General features: G+C 41.2%; 1 protein-coding gene across 4 annotated transcripts in view; it reads right to left on the bottom strand.

Moving 5' to 3' along the window:
* Positions 1–14,266, bottom strand: part of NRXN3 (neurexin 3) — a 2,038,283-nt gene extending 2,024,017 nt beyond the window's left edge. For all 4 annotated transcript variants that reach the window (XM_044664970.1, XM_044664971.1, XM_044664967.1 and 1 more), the window contains exon 1: positions 13,558–14,266. In XM_044664970.1, coding sequence (XP_044520905.1) covers positions 13,558–14,266 — 709 coding nt within the window. The remainder of the gene's footprint in view (positions 1–13,557) is intronic.
* Positions 14,267–14,657: the final 391 nt, after the last annotated feature.

Raw genomic sequence — 14,657 nt, 5'->3', positions numbered from 1 at the left:
TGTCTGAAACCAGATTTTTTTTAATTTTATTTTTATTATCCTGTAAAACACACTTCCCTATTGGTCATTATTGTGAAAGCACATTCATATACAACCAATAGCCCAAAATAAAACCGAAAATACAATGATGTGAAAGATAGTCTGCTTATCTGTATCCATCCGACTCCAGCAGTTCTTTCTGTGGAGCATTCTTCCTCATGTCTTTCAGGATTGTCCCAGATCATTGCATCACTGAGAGTAGCCAAGTTTTCACAGTTGATCATCATACAACATTGCTATTACTATGTACAATGTTCTCCTGGTCCTGCTTATTTTACTCTGCATCAATTCCTGCAGATCTTTTCCAGCTCTTTCGGAAATCTTCCAGTTCATCATTCCTTGCAGCACAATAGTATTCCATCACCATCATATACCACAGTTTGTTCAGCCATTCCCCAATTGATGGACACCCCCTTCAATTTTCAATTCTTTGCCACTACAAAAATGCTACCGATAGTTTTGTACAAGTAGATCCTTTCCCCTGAATCAGATTGAAACTCACAAAGATGATTCTTTCTGACTCCAGGACGGGCACCTAGCCATTGTGTAGCCCAGTTGCCCTATACACAAGATAAATACAATCATTTCAGGGGGCTCCTACTTGCCAAGGGGAACCAGGAAATGCCTCCTGTAAGATGTGACACTGTAACTGTACTTTAAAATAACCACACTTTTAAAGAGGAGTAGAAAGAATGCATTTCAAGCTTGGAGATACAGTTTGTACAAAAGCATGGTGGTGGGAGATCATATACTATATAAGTAGAACAGCAAGCTGACTAGTTTGGCTGGATCCTAGAATGCATGTGAAGGAGTAATAAATAGGTGGCAAGCCCAGAAAGGTGGTTGGAGTCAGATTATAAAGGTCTTTGAAGCACCAAAATAAAAAAAGTTGTATTTGTTGCTAAAGTCAAGGAATTTGGACAAGTTTTCTATGCAGGAGAGTGACATGGTCAGATGTGCTTTAGGGATACCATCTTGGCAACTATATCAAGGACAGTTAAAGAAGGGAGAGATTAGAGTCAATGAAAGTAAATGGGAGTCTATTACAATAATCCTTTCAGAGGTGATGGAGGATTTAAACTAAGACCGTGGCCATGTGAGTGGGAAGAAGTGGGTCTCTGCACTGTACTGTAGAGGTGGAATCAAAGACTTGATCATTGAGAAAGAAAAGTTAGGAAGGTAAAGAGTTCCAATTTGCTAAGAATGAAGTTGAGATACATGTGAGACATCCATTTGAAGATGTCCAATAGAAGGATGATGATTGAGAGGCAGCTCTGTGATTCAGTGGGTAGAGAGCCAGGCCTAGAGATGGAAGGTCCTGGGTTCAAATTTGATCTCAGACACTTCCTGCCTGTATGATACTAAACAAGTTACTTAGAGCTTACCATTCTTTTGCTTTGGAATCAATACTTAAAATCAATTCTAAGGAAGAAAGTAAAGGTTTAAAGGGGAGGAAATCAATTCAATGGACCACAGATTTAAAATAGGGACCTTAGAAGCCATCTAGTCCAGTATCTTCTTTTTACAGATGAGTAAACTGAGGTCCAAAGAGGTTAAATGATTTGCTCTTTACTAAAATCCCCTCTGAGATTTCCCACCATCTAATTTGTATAAATAGGGCAGATACAGTGGATAGAGTGCCAAGCCTGAGATCAGGAAGATTCCTCTTTTTGAGTTCAAATCCATCCTCAGACACTGACTAGCTGTGTGACTTTGGGCAAGTCACTTAATTCTATTTGCCTCAGTTTCAACATCTATCAAATGATCTAGAGAAGGAATATCAGACTACTCTAGTATCTTTGCCAAGAAATCTGAAACAGATCCACGAAGAGTCTGACACAAGTGAAAAATGACTGAACAACAAAGATAGTAAATAGCAGAACCAGAAGTCCAACTCAAATCCTATAACTGCAAGTTCAATGGTCTTTCCACTCTATACCTGTTCCAAATTCAAACTCAGGAGAAAGGTTAGGGCTCTAATCCAGATCTAGGAGTCATCTACAAAGAAATGGTATTTGACATAGTAGAGAGAACTTGAAATTGGAGTCAGGGAGATTCAAGTTCAAATCCTGCTTCAGAACTTATATTAAGCAAGTCATTCAATCTCTATTTGCCTCAGTTTCCTTTTCTGTAAAATGGGGATAATAATAATATCTATATGCCATAGTAGTGATGAGGATCAAACAAGATATTATAAAGCATTTTGCAAACATTAAAGGGCCAGAAATGAATGAACCAGAAGTTTGCAGTTATAAAATCCAAATGAGGAGATGCCAAAGAAAAGGGGAAAAGGAGGCCTGGGAGAAATGGGAATGATAATCACACAATAATTCAACAAATGTTTATTAAACTCCTACTATGCACAATGTACTGTGCTTATCAGGGGAGAGGGGAGGATGGGTCTTTAGATGGTGAGATAATTGGTTCTCCGGAAGTTGTCAATTCAAACAGTTCATGTTCCAGGTTTTTAAATCAGCCTCCTCTTCACCTCCACCCACTTCAAATTGTTCTAGTTACCAAACACAGTACCTTTCACCGAAGAACTCAAAGCACCCACAATTTCTGGGCCTGAAAACAGAATAAGTTTTATCAGAGACAGACTGCTGCTTTCCTTGATGAGTACAAGGTCAGTTTATTTTTAAAAGCTGCTGCTGCCTCCTGAAAATCTTTGGAAAATACATTATTTAGAACTATTGCAAACTGGGGAAACAAGAGTTGAGAATAGATATATATGGTGACACATTTAAAAGGGGCCCCATATTGCTTTTAAATAGGTCACCCAAAGACATCCATTTCTGGAAAACAACAGTAGTAATGACAACCTACTAGCAAGGCCATTTCTAAAATATATCATAGGAGCAAGCAGGCAGGGCCGTCTTTGTCTTTTTCCTCTTCCATTTCAGTGTTACCTGGAGAGCAATCCCACATTGATCCACAGTAAGAAATTCTACTTTACTATAAAGTCTTGGGGCAGGAGGAAGGGGCGCTCCCTTTCACCTTAAATACTAATGTGAAAAACAATCTATGACAAAAAAAAAAAATTTCTCATCTCATTCCCTGCTCTCGTGACCTTCCAGCTCACCTCCTTGCTTTCCCCACTTCTCTCCACCCATCATCCTTCCCACCCCCAAACCCTGACGTGTCCCAGCTGGGCACAATTTTTTCTTCCCTTTTGACCCTGGGGATTGTAAATTTGCCTGTGATGAAGGTTCACTAGGTGAGGGAGAAGGAACACACATACATCCAAAGTCAACATTGCTATCATGGGACAGCAACAAGTTTTGTTCTCATTGAGAGACAGAGACAAAGAGACATTGGTCACGCTATTAGTCAAGAGAGTGTGGAGGCAAAAAGAGGGAGAATTAGAAATTCATTCAGCAGCAACATCCATTACCACCATCTCTACTTGCGGAGCTGTGAAATTCCAAGGATCTGCAATACCAAAAGCTTGACGGCAACGTGAAGCTATTCAGTTCAGTAATCTTTCACTGTATGTAGCTGGGTTCCAAATTCTTCTTCGGAGACCTGATTATTGTGGCACCCACAAATTTGATTCAGATACTAGCCCCTAACCCAAGCAATGTTTGAGGGCTAGAAATGGATTTTATTCAAAGAGGTTTTGGTAACATTCACTGCAGCCCTTGAAAAAGTAAAGATTTTGGGAAAGGTAGATTTAATTACTTCTGCAAGAATTGAAAACTTTGCTTTTCATTTATATAGTGAAGGAAATGGAATTGGCAAATAGCTAAATTAATGATTAACAATCCATTTCAAAGAGGACAGCTGAGTGGCTCAGTGGTTTGAGAGCCAGGCCTGGAGATGGGAAGTTCTGGGTTCAAATCTGGTCTTAGACACTTTCTAGTTCTGTACCCCTGGGCAAGTCACTTAACCCTCGTTGCCTAGCCCTTACCCCTCTTCTGCCTTGGAACCAATAGACAATATTGATTCTAAGATGGAAGGTGAGGGTTTTAAATAATAATAATCATCCATTCCAGAGTGTGTGAGCAAGTTATTTGTGGTAAGGAAACCCAAAGACATAGAAGTCCATTGAAGTCTTAGAAGCAAAGTCTCAGATAGTATTCCAGAGACTCTAATCAAATGGTCTGGGAGTCTTCACCCAGGTAATATGTGAATCAATATGAAATTTTTGTTACATATAACATAATGAATGAACTATTTATTATGATATATTATATACAATAAATGGCATATTTATTATATATAGTAATGAATAAATAATTTTTATTCAAAAATAAATATGAAAAAATTCATATTTACTCTCCTATCCTATTACCAAAACATGGGTGCCAATACCTTAATATAGAATTTTCTTATCCATAAGATGGGGAAAATAGCACCTTCCCAATCTGTCTTAAAGAATTATTGTGAAGATCAGGCCTAAAGAGTGCTTATGAATCCTCTGAAAACTAATGACACTGTTCAAAAATCCTGAATCATGAGTGGAGAAGTCATGGGCTTTTCATAAAACTAAGATTTTGCCTGAATGGTTTTAACAGAGGCTTCAATTACTCTTACATGTTCTTCATGCTAAGTTCCAGCTGCCTGTTAGGCACAGTTGCTAGATTATAAAGACTGGCCCAATCAAATCAAAACCCTAGCACTTTTATGTATCCTTATATAACTCCCTTCCCCCCTCTTCTATCTCATGTTCCCTTCATAGATATCTAACATTTATATAGAGTGGAATGGAGAAAACTTGGGTAAAAAGAAGCCCAGGATCAAAGCCCTCTTTCCCCCATCAGTCTACAATCTATGTCTTCTTCTCACTGGCCCCATCCAATCTAGGAAGGGAGAAGTAGACAGCTATCCAACTAGCTGTAGTCATATACGATCCAGTCTCGGACCTATTGGTCTAAAGACCAATTTGAACCTTAGAATTCAGTAAACCCTCCACCCACCCACCCAACCTGCCTCCAGTTCTGGGCTCCTGGGGCCATCTGATGATGAAATGCCAAAGTAAATTCATTTGCCAATGTCAGGGGCTACTTCAATTCTCTTGGCAAAATGCCCACAAAATCTTAGTATGAGTTTCCCTCTCCCACTTTCCTCCTGCCTCCTAACCCTTTCCCTACTCCCCCAAGCCCCCTCCTCTAAGTTTTTAGAGGCAAAGCCAAACAGCTGCTTCAGTTTTTTCAGAACAGGGGAAGGGCGGCCGCTATACCACTAGAGAAAGAATGAGGGAGGGTTTCCTCCCTTTAAAAGAGGCAGAGACATGATGGGGGTGGGAGGGGGGATTAAAAAAATTGCTGTTCCCTCCACAGTTAAAAGTGTGATAATTAGAGCAAGAGGCAGGCTGCTGCTGTCATTTAGCATACAGCATACCCAGGAAATCTCATTTGGTAATCAAAGCTGAGACAGAAGGAAAAGGAGCAATCAGACCCCTATTCAGGCTCCGTTTAGAAACAGCCCCTGCTGGCTGGCTTTGGTGGAGAACTTGAGGCCAGGCAAACCTAAGCGTTGGGTTGCTGGTTGTGAACCACATCAGGGATAGAGTCTTAGTGCCAGTGGGCTCATTTTTTAGGCCTCTTCCTCCATGCTGTCCTGCCAGCAGCTGCCCCCCAAAAGGAGCCAAGGAGGGAGGAGGTCTCTATTAACCTCTGATTCTTTAAACACCCCCTTCCCCAGACCCATCTTCATCTCCATCCCCCCCTACCCTCCTAGCCTGGCCAGAGCCCACTTTGTATTCAGACAAATTAGGAACAATGCCAGCTGCAATTAGAAGCCTAAGTGTGCATGAGGGGGAGGTGGGAGAGGGGGCTATGTGGGAATACATAAATGCATCAGGGGTTTTGCTTTGACTGGGCCAATCTTTATACTCTTGCTATAATGTGTAACAGGCAGCTGGAACTTGGTATGAAAAACATGGAAGAGTAATTGAAGTCTCTATTAAGACCATTCAGGCCAAGTCCTGGCTTTATGGCTGGCCTCTAGGTTCTCCATTTATTTTAAGGGATGTTTCAAAATTCTCTCCATTATCCCCCCAAAAAAATTTGAACTCACTTTATAGTATGTAATATATATTGTAGGACTATCGTTTATGTCATTGCTCCAAAGGATTCTGCATAACTGGATTAGACAATAGGAATAATAGTAATGATTAGCATTTCTAGAGTAGTTTGAAGGTTTGAAAAGGACACAATATCTCATGTGATTCTCACAATAACCCTGGGAAGCAAGTGTTATTATTATTCCTATTTTATAGATGAGGAAACTGAGGCAGGCAGAGAGTTTAATGACTTGCCTAGGATACTAAGTAGGTTTCTGAGACAGGATTAGAACTCAGTTCTTCCTGATTCCAGTTCCCATACTCTCTCCATAGGACCACCCAGCTGCCTCAATAGGAATGGTGATAGGAAACATCACCATTTGAGAAGAGAAACATTTTGACCAAGTAGAAGCCATGTTGGTCTGGAAGGACGGGAGCAGTGTGGTACTATGGAAAAAATGGAATTGAGGATAAATTTGGATCTGGGTTAAAATCCCATCTCTCTCTCTTAAGTCCCTGAGTGGCCCAGGGCTAGAAAAAGGATCTGAACACTCCCAACACACAACACTTTCTCAACCTCCATTTTTAAGGACTGAGATCTATAAAAATTTATTATTCACTTCAGCTCTCTGGACCTCAGTTCTCCATCTTTTAAAATGAGGGGAATGGATTAGATGACCTATGAGATTCCTTCTATTTTGAAACCTATAACTATAGCCCTGACTAAGTCAATTCTAATCTTTAAAGGACTATCCTCTTCTATCCCAATCAACCTTGGGGATGCAATAGCTCTATTCTAGCACCTCTCTGGCCCATCTTCTCTAAAAGATCCCCAATTATGAAATGGAAACAGCCTGATGGGGACAAGCAAATCCCACTCCCAAACAGGCACCTATTTTAAATCAACAGGATCCAGGACATTTGAGGAGCCAGTGCAGGGGTCGGCAACATANTTTTAAATCAACAGGATCCAGGACATTTGAGGAGCCAGTGCAGGGGTTGGCAACATAAGGCTCTTGAGCCATATCTGGCTCTTTTGAGGGCCAGATATGGCTCTTTCTGCAGGAGCCATAAAGTCAATTTTTTTTCAGGCACTGTTACAGGAGCACGCACTGTGAGCACTGTACGACTCTCACGAAATTACATTTTTAAAAATGTGGCATTTATGGCTCTCACGGCCAAAAAGGTTGCTGACCCATGAGCCAGTGCATCCAAGTAAAGCAATTTCTTAGAATCCATAAATATCAGAGCAGGAAGGAACATTTGAGATCATCTAGTTCAACAGATAAAGAACCTGGGACCCAGAGAAACCAAGTCACTTGCTTAAGGATACACAGCTAGTTAGGGACAGCCCTTGAACTGAAGCCCACATATTTTAAATTCCAAGTCTCGGGCTCTATTCTACCATGCTGCCTGTGGATTTTTCAAGACTGAGCTCAAATTCTACCATCTGCAAGAGGCCACTGCTGGTCAATTCAACCCCTACTTCCCATTCCCCCATTTCTAGTGTGTTTCCTCTGAGATTATCTTCCACCTACTCTGTAAATATCATTTATATCATATCATATATATATATATTGCTAATTTCATAATATCTTCTTCCCAGTCGCCTTAGGGGAGTGATGGGCAAACTTTTTAAAGAGGGGGCCAAAGGAAAGGAAATGCTCATCTGTCAGTCTGTTTCTAAGGCAACTCTTTCGAAGTTTCATTGTGTTGTATCCTACTCATTGTATTCATCAGATTAGGAATAATGTCCCGCAGGGGGATAGAACATTTCAGCCCCCCACCCCTGCATCTGGCCTGCAGGCCTTAGTTTGCCCATCACTGCCCTAGAATATAAACTCATGAAGGTAGGGACACTGTGTTAGGTTTTTTGTTTTGTTTTGTTTTGTTTTTTGCCTTTTTCCTTATTCCCAGTTCTTAGCATAGAGCCTGGCACACAGCAAATGCTTAATAAATGCTTGTTGATATAAAATCTATAAGATTGCTTACCATCTCAAGGAGGGGGGAGAAGGAAGAAAGGAGGGTGACAATTTGGAACTAAAAAGTTTAAAATTAAAAAAATGTTAAAATTTTTATGTATATAATTGGGACAAAAAATAAACTACTTTTTGAATGTTTATTTACTGAGTTGGAATGAGGCAAATAATCTTAGTTGAAGAAAAAGATATTAAATACTCATTCCCAAGACCTCTGACATATTACAACTATGTGATCCTGAACAAGTCACTCAATCCCTTAATGCCTCCAGTCAACTCTAAAATTATCCATGATGACAAGATGTCAATCTACCATTGATAAAGGGAGTTTCCACACTGACATTTCCGCTACATTGATAAAATCCAAGTCCTAAACCAAAACCAAGAAAATGTACAAGGCACTCAATAATCGCTTCATCCCCTTCTGAGCTATCCTGTTGGCTTTTATTTATTCCTTTTTCACGACTCCAATCCCAAAAGATGTCAAAACTGTATTCACTGGAGTTCTTGATTCAGTAACACTGAAGAGAAGGGATGAATAATCCAAGGAGATGGGTTTTTTCCCTCTTCTCCTTAATCATTTGAAAGAGCTGTTATGAAAGTATACTCATCAATGTGCATAAAAGTGTATGACCACAAATACCATGTGTATTCTTGGAAAAAAGATATACTTGATACATTCGATGATGGCTTACAAATCAAGGCAGAGGTGAAGAGAAAAATAAAATGGTCACCTTGTGAAGAGTGTTCTTTACTCTCTCTTCTTGCCCACAAAAACCTAGCCTCACATTGAGTGGAAATTTCAGTAAAACTAGTATTGAAACACACATCAGGGGTACTGGACCTACTCAGTACCTTTGCCATGTGCTTGAAAAATCAAATAAAGGCGCATTCATAACAAAAGATGCTCAGACCCCAATAAATATCAAACCCATCTCAAGACAATGACACAGACTCTCAATTATCCATGAGTGGGTGATCATCTCCTTTGCCAATTATTTTCAGTGACCTAGAAACCATTCCCCAAAGGCTACCCAGTCACTTATCCAGGCACACGGCCGCCAATCAAAGGAGAGAGCTAAGTCGAGGTCAAGGCTGGGCAGAGAAGCAAAATGAGTGTATATGTCTCTCTGGCAGAGTGCAATGCTCTGATGCCATTACAAAGCCAAAGGATTTGAGGGATTATCTACCATTTTGCCTTTCAACTATTCTACTCCTCTTCTATGTGACTGAGGAAAATCAAGAATTTTCCTGGACTAGCAAAATTTCAAGCCAGGTTAGTCCAATCAATATTGAGGAGCAAATTGTTTCATTAAATACAATAAAAACTCAAGAGGCGGGCTTCCAGAATCTTGCTTCCTTTCATCTTGCGCAGTAATGATTTATGGAACTGGTAATGAAGGTAGTTCCAAATATCCAAACAAACACTGAGAACTACTGGGAGCTAATAGTGAGGCCAGCTATGAAACAACCTCCCAACCTAAGGAACTAATCTCCAAGTTAAAGATCTGCCCATACAGTTACCAGGGTCCCAGAGTATCAGTCTTTGGAGTCTCGGCTGTTAGGAAAACCAGCTAATCATGATTTAAAAAAAAAAAAATCAAAATCAGATTTAAAAAAGACTGCCCCTTCTGTTCATCCTTCCGGTAGATGCATCCCTTTGAAGCATAGAACCACTTTGGAGGTCACTGCAGGGAGGAGGCAACCCACCCCGACCCCCATCTCAAGATATTCAAATGAACCACACTAATAGCAATGCCAGGCTGACTAGAAGCTAATGGACCACAGAGCATACCTCTAGCATGCCAGGAACCACATTAATCTGAAGTTGCCAAAAGCCTCATAACTTTCTCCACCCATTTAGCCTTCTTGGTGTGAAGCAGGGGTTTACCTAATTCCCTGATGGCCTGAATTTCCTTGCCCTGTAGAGCCCCCAGCTACAGCAAATAGGAGATGCCCCTCCCCAGGGAACTGAGAGATTTGGGCAGTCAGTGTAGAGTAACAACAACTAGGTAAGAATTTTGCCAATTTGAACATAACAAGCGGAAGAAATAATACTGGACTTAAGATTTCGATGATAAAGGGAACTCTCGGATGAGGAAACTGTTCAGTAGTGCAGATCTCCACCTTTTTCTGTGGCTTGTAATCTTAGATAGGGGCTTCTTAACTTGTGTGTGTGTGTGTGTGTGTGTGTGTGTGTGTGTGTGTGTGTGTGTGTGTGTCCTGTACACCCTTGACAATCTATTGAATATTAAGGCCCCCATCTCAGAATAATGTTTTAAGTACATAAAACAAAATATATAAGATTATAAAAGAATCCATGGTGAAAAGGAAAGGGACAAACATTTTATTAAGTACTTACTAAGTGCCAGGTAATATGCTAAGAACTTTTATAAATATTATCTTATTTGATCCAATAAATTGAACTATACTTAAAATAGCAAGAAAAAAAAGAATCCACAGACCCCATAGAGTTGCCTAGAGAACTGAAAAGTTAAAAGACATATCCAAAGTCACACATCCAGTAGGCCTCAAAGGCAGAGCTATGAACCCAGGTGCTCCTGGATCTGAAGCCAGCCTTCCATTCACTAGGCTACAATACCTCTCAACAGAGTAATATATGCAATTTAGGGAAAAAATACCTCCCACCTTCCCAGCTTTGCTATATTATCCTTAGGAAATAGGTATCAGTTGACTCAATTTATCTAATTTTACATGTAGATTGGCTCAACAATTGGCAACTGCTATTTTCTGTATTTGCGTGTATGTGTCTGTGTAATATGAGTGTGTTTAGGAGTTTTTTACAGGTGAGGCATTTTCCCCAGTTCAGTCTCTAAAAATTAACTGTGTGTAGAGAAAACGAATATTTTCTAGTAGCATGCAATGCACTGATGTGATTGAGTAAGTATTATCGCAATTACTAGACTCAATAGGCCCCAAATTGTCACCAGTGAGCTTTTCCACTCCCCTCCCTTTGTGATTCTACCATTCCCTGTTCCTCTCAACCAAATTTGCTACAAAGTGATTTCCACTTGGTTTCGTTGTTTATTTAGCAGCAGGATGAATGAGTTATGTTGTGGTTTTGACATCTACAGACACAGGTATCAATCAATAGTACGTAATGGTCTGAACCTTGTCGAAAGATCTCGTTATTAAAATATACATATTGCATTTAGCTATTAAAAACCGATTATGTCCCATCTGCTCTGAAGAAACTCCATCGAGGACTGAAAAACACTCTCAAGTACGTGCAAACACACACACACACACACACACACACACACACACACACCACAAAAAGAGAAAGACAAATTGTACATGTACACAGTGCAGAAATTCCATCCAGCTGAAAGTGCTGATCCAAACCTGCCCAGAGGAAATGAGTCCCTTTAAACACAAAAATGCAATCAAGGATAATCAGCAAGTTAACGACACATTTGCAAACACCCTTTCCCTTGAAAGAAAGAATACCAGACTTCAGTACTTCAATACAAGTTCTGAGGGTGGAACTGATCCCTCTGGATGAAAGAAAAAATAAGTGATCATGTCAGCGTCTTCACACAGAACTTTACCAATCTTCAGACTCTTAAGCAGAACTTTACCCACAGTCAAAGATGGCTTAGGAACCAGTAAAAGCCCCAGAATGCAATTGTACTCTTTGAGCATTATTCCCACACATTTGTAGTATGGTTGGAACTGGAAGAATGAACTTGGGGCCACCCCTAACACCTTCTTCCATTTCCCTTTTCTGATGGTTCTTGAAATGAAAAATGAAAACGTATCTATCACCACCAGCCATTATAGACTACCCATGTAAAGAGAGCTACACTGTAGAACCCAGCAGAGAGAGGAAGAAAAGGAAAACTGTGGGAGTTCTTATTCAATGAGCCCACAGCAAGCCCAGAAACAAGATTGCTTACTTATAGATGTTCCAGTGTGAAAGTCACCTGTAAACTAAACACAGATTTTAAAATTAGATTTAAAAAATATTCAGGTCAACCGCAGCTTGCTTTAAGAAAGGATTTGTCCAGAGAGAGTCCAGACCAAAACTTGCTACACAACTGAAGGCACATTTTTTTTTAAATAGTCCAAGTTCTGCAGCATAGGGATTATGCCTGAGCATAAAGTGGTAAGAAACAAGTGTCAGTCCCTCTCACACATCCTCCCTTTGAAAATCCCTCCACCCCACTGTTGCAAAATAGGGCATTAATATAAGGATCAGTCATTGAAAGGGTTCATTAAAAACAAGGGAACTTAATTTTTGTTCCTTCCCATCCCACATGCCCTTGAGGATAGGTCTTAGGAATGTCTTAATCTCTATTACTGAACTTTCTCACCAATCCCCAAGATAGAGTTTTCAGTTAACCCATATAGAGAGCGAAACTCTTCACCACTATTCACTCATCAGTCCTATGTTTTGGGTTTGGGAAATTGGCAAACTAAAGCCCAAACCACTTTCCAGACCTAATTAGAGGACATATTAAGAGTACGGTCTTTGATCTAAGACTAGCCTCATGCTTCGGGCATCAAGAACAGATTGCATGTGTCTATCTGTCCTCTGAGCTATGACTGTATATCAGAAGACTTGCCATCATTTTGTGAGCATTCCTAAGTTACATGGATAGATAAACTATTTCCTCCCCATTCCTATGCTACTTTTGCTTCAAGTGAGAAAGAGGAAGGGCATGAAGCCCTTATATAAACAACAGATTTCATTGGGGAAAAAACAGTCTATGGGTTAACAATTGGGAATAGGAAGACATCATAGCAATGACTTTGTATTGTCATTAAACAACCACCAGAAAGTACAAAAGGAGACCATCTCTATTAATGGAAACTCCATTGGAGCCTTCTCCTGTCTCAAGGTTCACCTCTCTTTTTTTGATGCTCTGAATGTTAGATTCCATGAAGACTATAAGGACCATGGAGCTAGAACATTTTCTTCTTATTTCCAGGTGCTTATGGCTCAAAAGGGGACAGCTGCTCTAAAATTCACCTGCTATCTTTTTGTCAATGACAGGCCTTTGTAGGTTATGGGAACTCTGGATACTCACTCTAAAGGAATAAGAGGCATGAATGGACATTGCCAATTCCAGTTTGCTCTCTGAGGAGTGAGACTCCTGGTAAGATCCCCAATTTATGTGACAATGACTCTCCAAGCTTCAAACTTTATTCATTCTAGGCAGTTCTGTGGATGCCACAGAGGCAGCTGCCCAGGAAGCTAAGAAGTTTCAAAGCTCCATAAGCCACTCCTTGGAGAGAATGATATAGTCTGTTCAGCATCCATCCTAAGGATGTTATGTTAAGGAAGTAGAAGTTGCAGAATGTGCCCATTCCCTTACCTCTACCTCTCCCAATTGGGGCCTTTGGAGTTCTAAAATCAAAATGGCAAGTCTGTGGTAAAATTAAAGTGTGTGCGTGTGTGTGTGCGTGTGTGTGTGTGTGTGTGTGTGTGTGCGCACATGTGTGCACGCACTTAGTGGAAGAAAGTGTTGGGGTTAGAGAGAGATGGAAGAGGGATGATAGCCTTACCTTCAGAACAAAGCTTGCCGCCATAGCCAGTGGCAGAGCAGTCACAGGTTGGGTGGCCATCCAGGAGGAAACAGACTCCTCCATTCTCACAAGGGCTTTCACCACAAGGACCCTCGACCTCTAGCTGGGCCCCCTGGCTCCCCAGAAGACGAGGTTCTGAGTTGCCATATTTGAGATCCAGGATAAATCCCTTGAAGGCAGGCATGGCCTGCACACCATCCAGAGTCAGGGCAGAGGGCCGTATATCAGCTGGTACCCCCCCAACAAACAAGTCACTGACCACGTCCATATGGGGTCGCTGAGGCTGGACTTCCCCAGGCCTGGCTTCCCCATCCAGCACTAACACTGTCCTCATTCGGTCGCGGCTCACCATCAGGAAATGCCAGCTGCTATCATTGACCTGCTTGTCTGACAGCACGGCCGTCTCAGCACAGTCCACACTAAAACGGAGCTGGACACGACCGTCCACCAGGGAGAGGCAGAGGAAGTCACAGACACCGCCATCATCCAAGTAGAGAAGTAGCCCGGCTGAGACGTTGGTCTTGAACTGGAAGCTCAGGTCACTTCGAGTACTGGCATCCCAGCGGAGGTAGCGGGCCCACTGGTTTGGAAGGCCCATGAACTCCAGGCCCAAGCAAAGCCCCAGGAGGGAGCCAAGCAGAACACTGAACTTCAGGGTGAAGTAGATAGAGTGAAGGGTGAAGCCCATGGCTACTGTTGGGGCTAGACCCAAAGTTGTGGGTGGACTAGGCTGAGGGAAAGGAGGAGGACTTCAGGGAATAAACTGAGTGTTTCTCTATATTGGTAGTGAACAGAGTGGCAAATAGAAGAAAGAGGCAGAAATAGCACACAAGAGGCCAGAAGGAAATACACAAAGAAAGAAATAAAAAAGATAGTATGCGAGTGATACCAGCCAGTATCAGAAACAATAAATCCAATGAGAATGAAAGAAGAAAGAGGAGTTAGAAAAGGAAATAGAGAAGAGGAAAGCAGGAGAGAGTGGAGGAAGGACTGGAGGAAGGGAAGGTGTTCCTCTCCAAGAAAAGATCTCAGCTATCCAAATAGATCCGGAGGCCTTGATTCCAGGAGAAGAGACAGAG

Source organism: Gracilinanus agilis, chromosome 2 (genome assembly GCF_016433145.1).
Source record: "Gracilinanus agilis isolate LMUSP501 chromosome 2, AgileGrace, whole genome shotgun sequence".
In the NCBI taxonomy this organism is placed as follows: domain Eukaryota; kingdom Metazoa; phylum Chordata; class Mammalia; order Didelphimorphia; family Didelphidae; genus Gracilinanus; species Gracilinanus agilis.
Note: the sequence above shows the minus strand (reverse complement) of the source record. Positions and strands in the feature narration are given on the sequence as shown.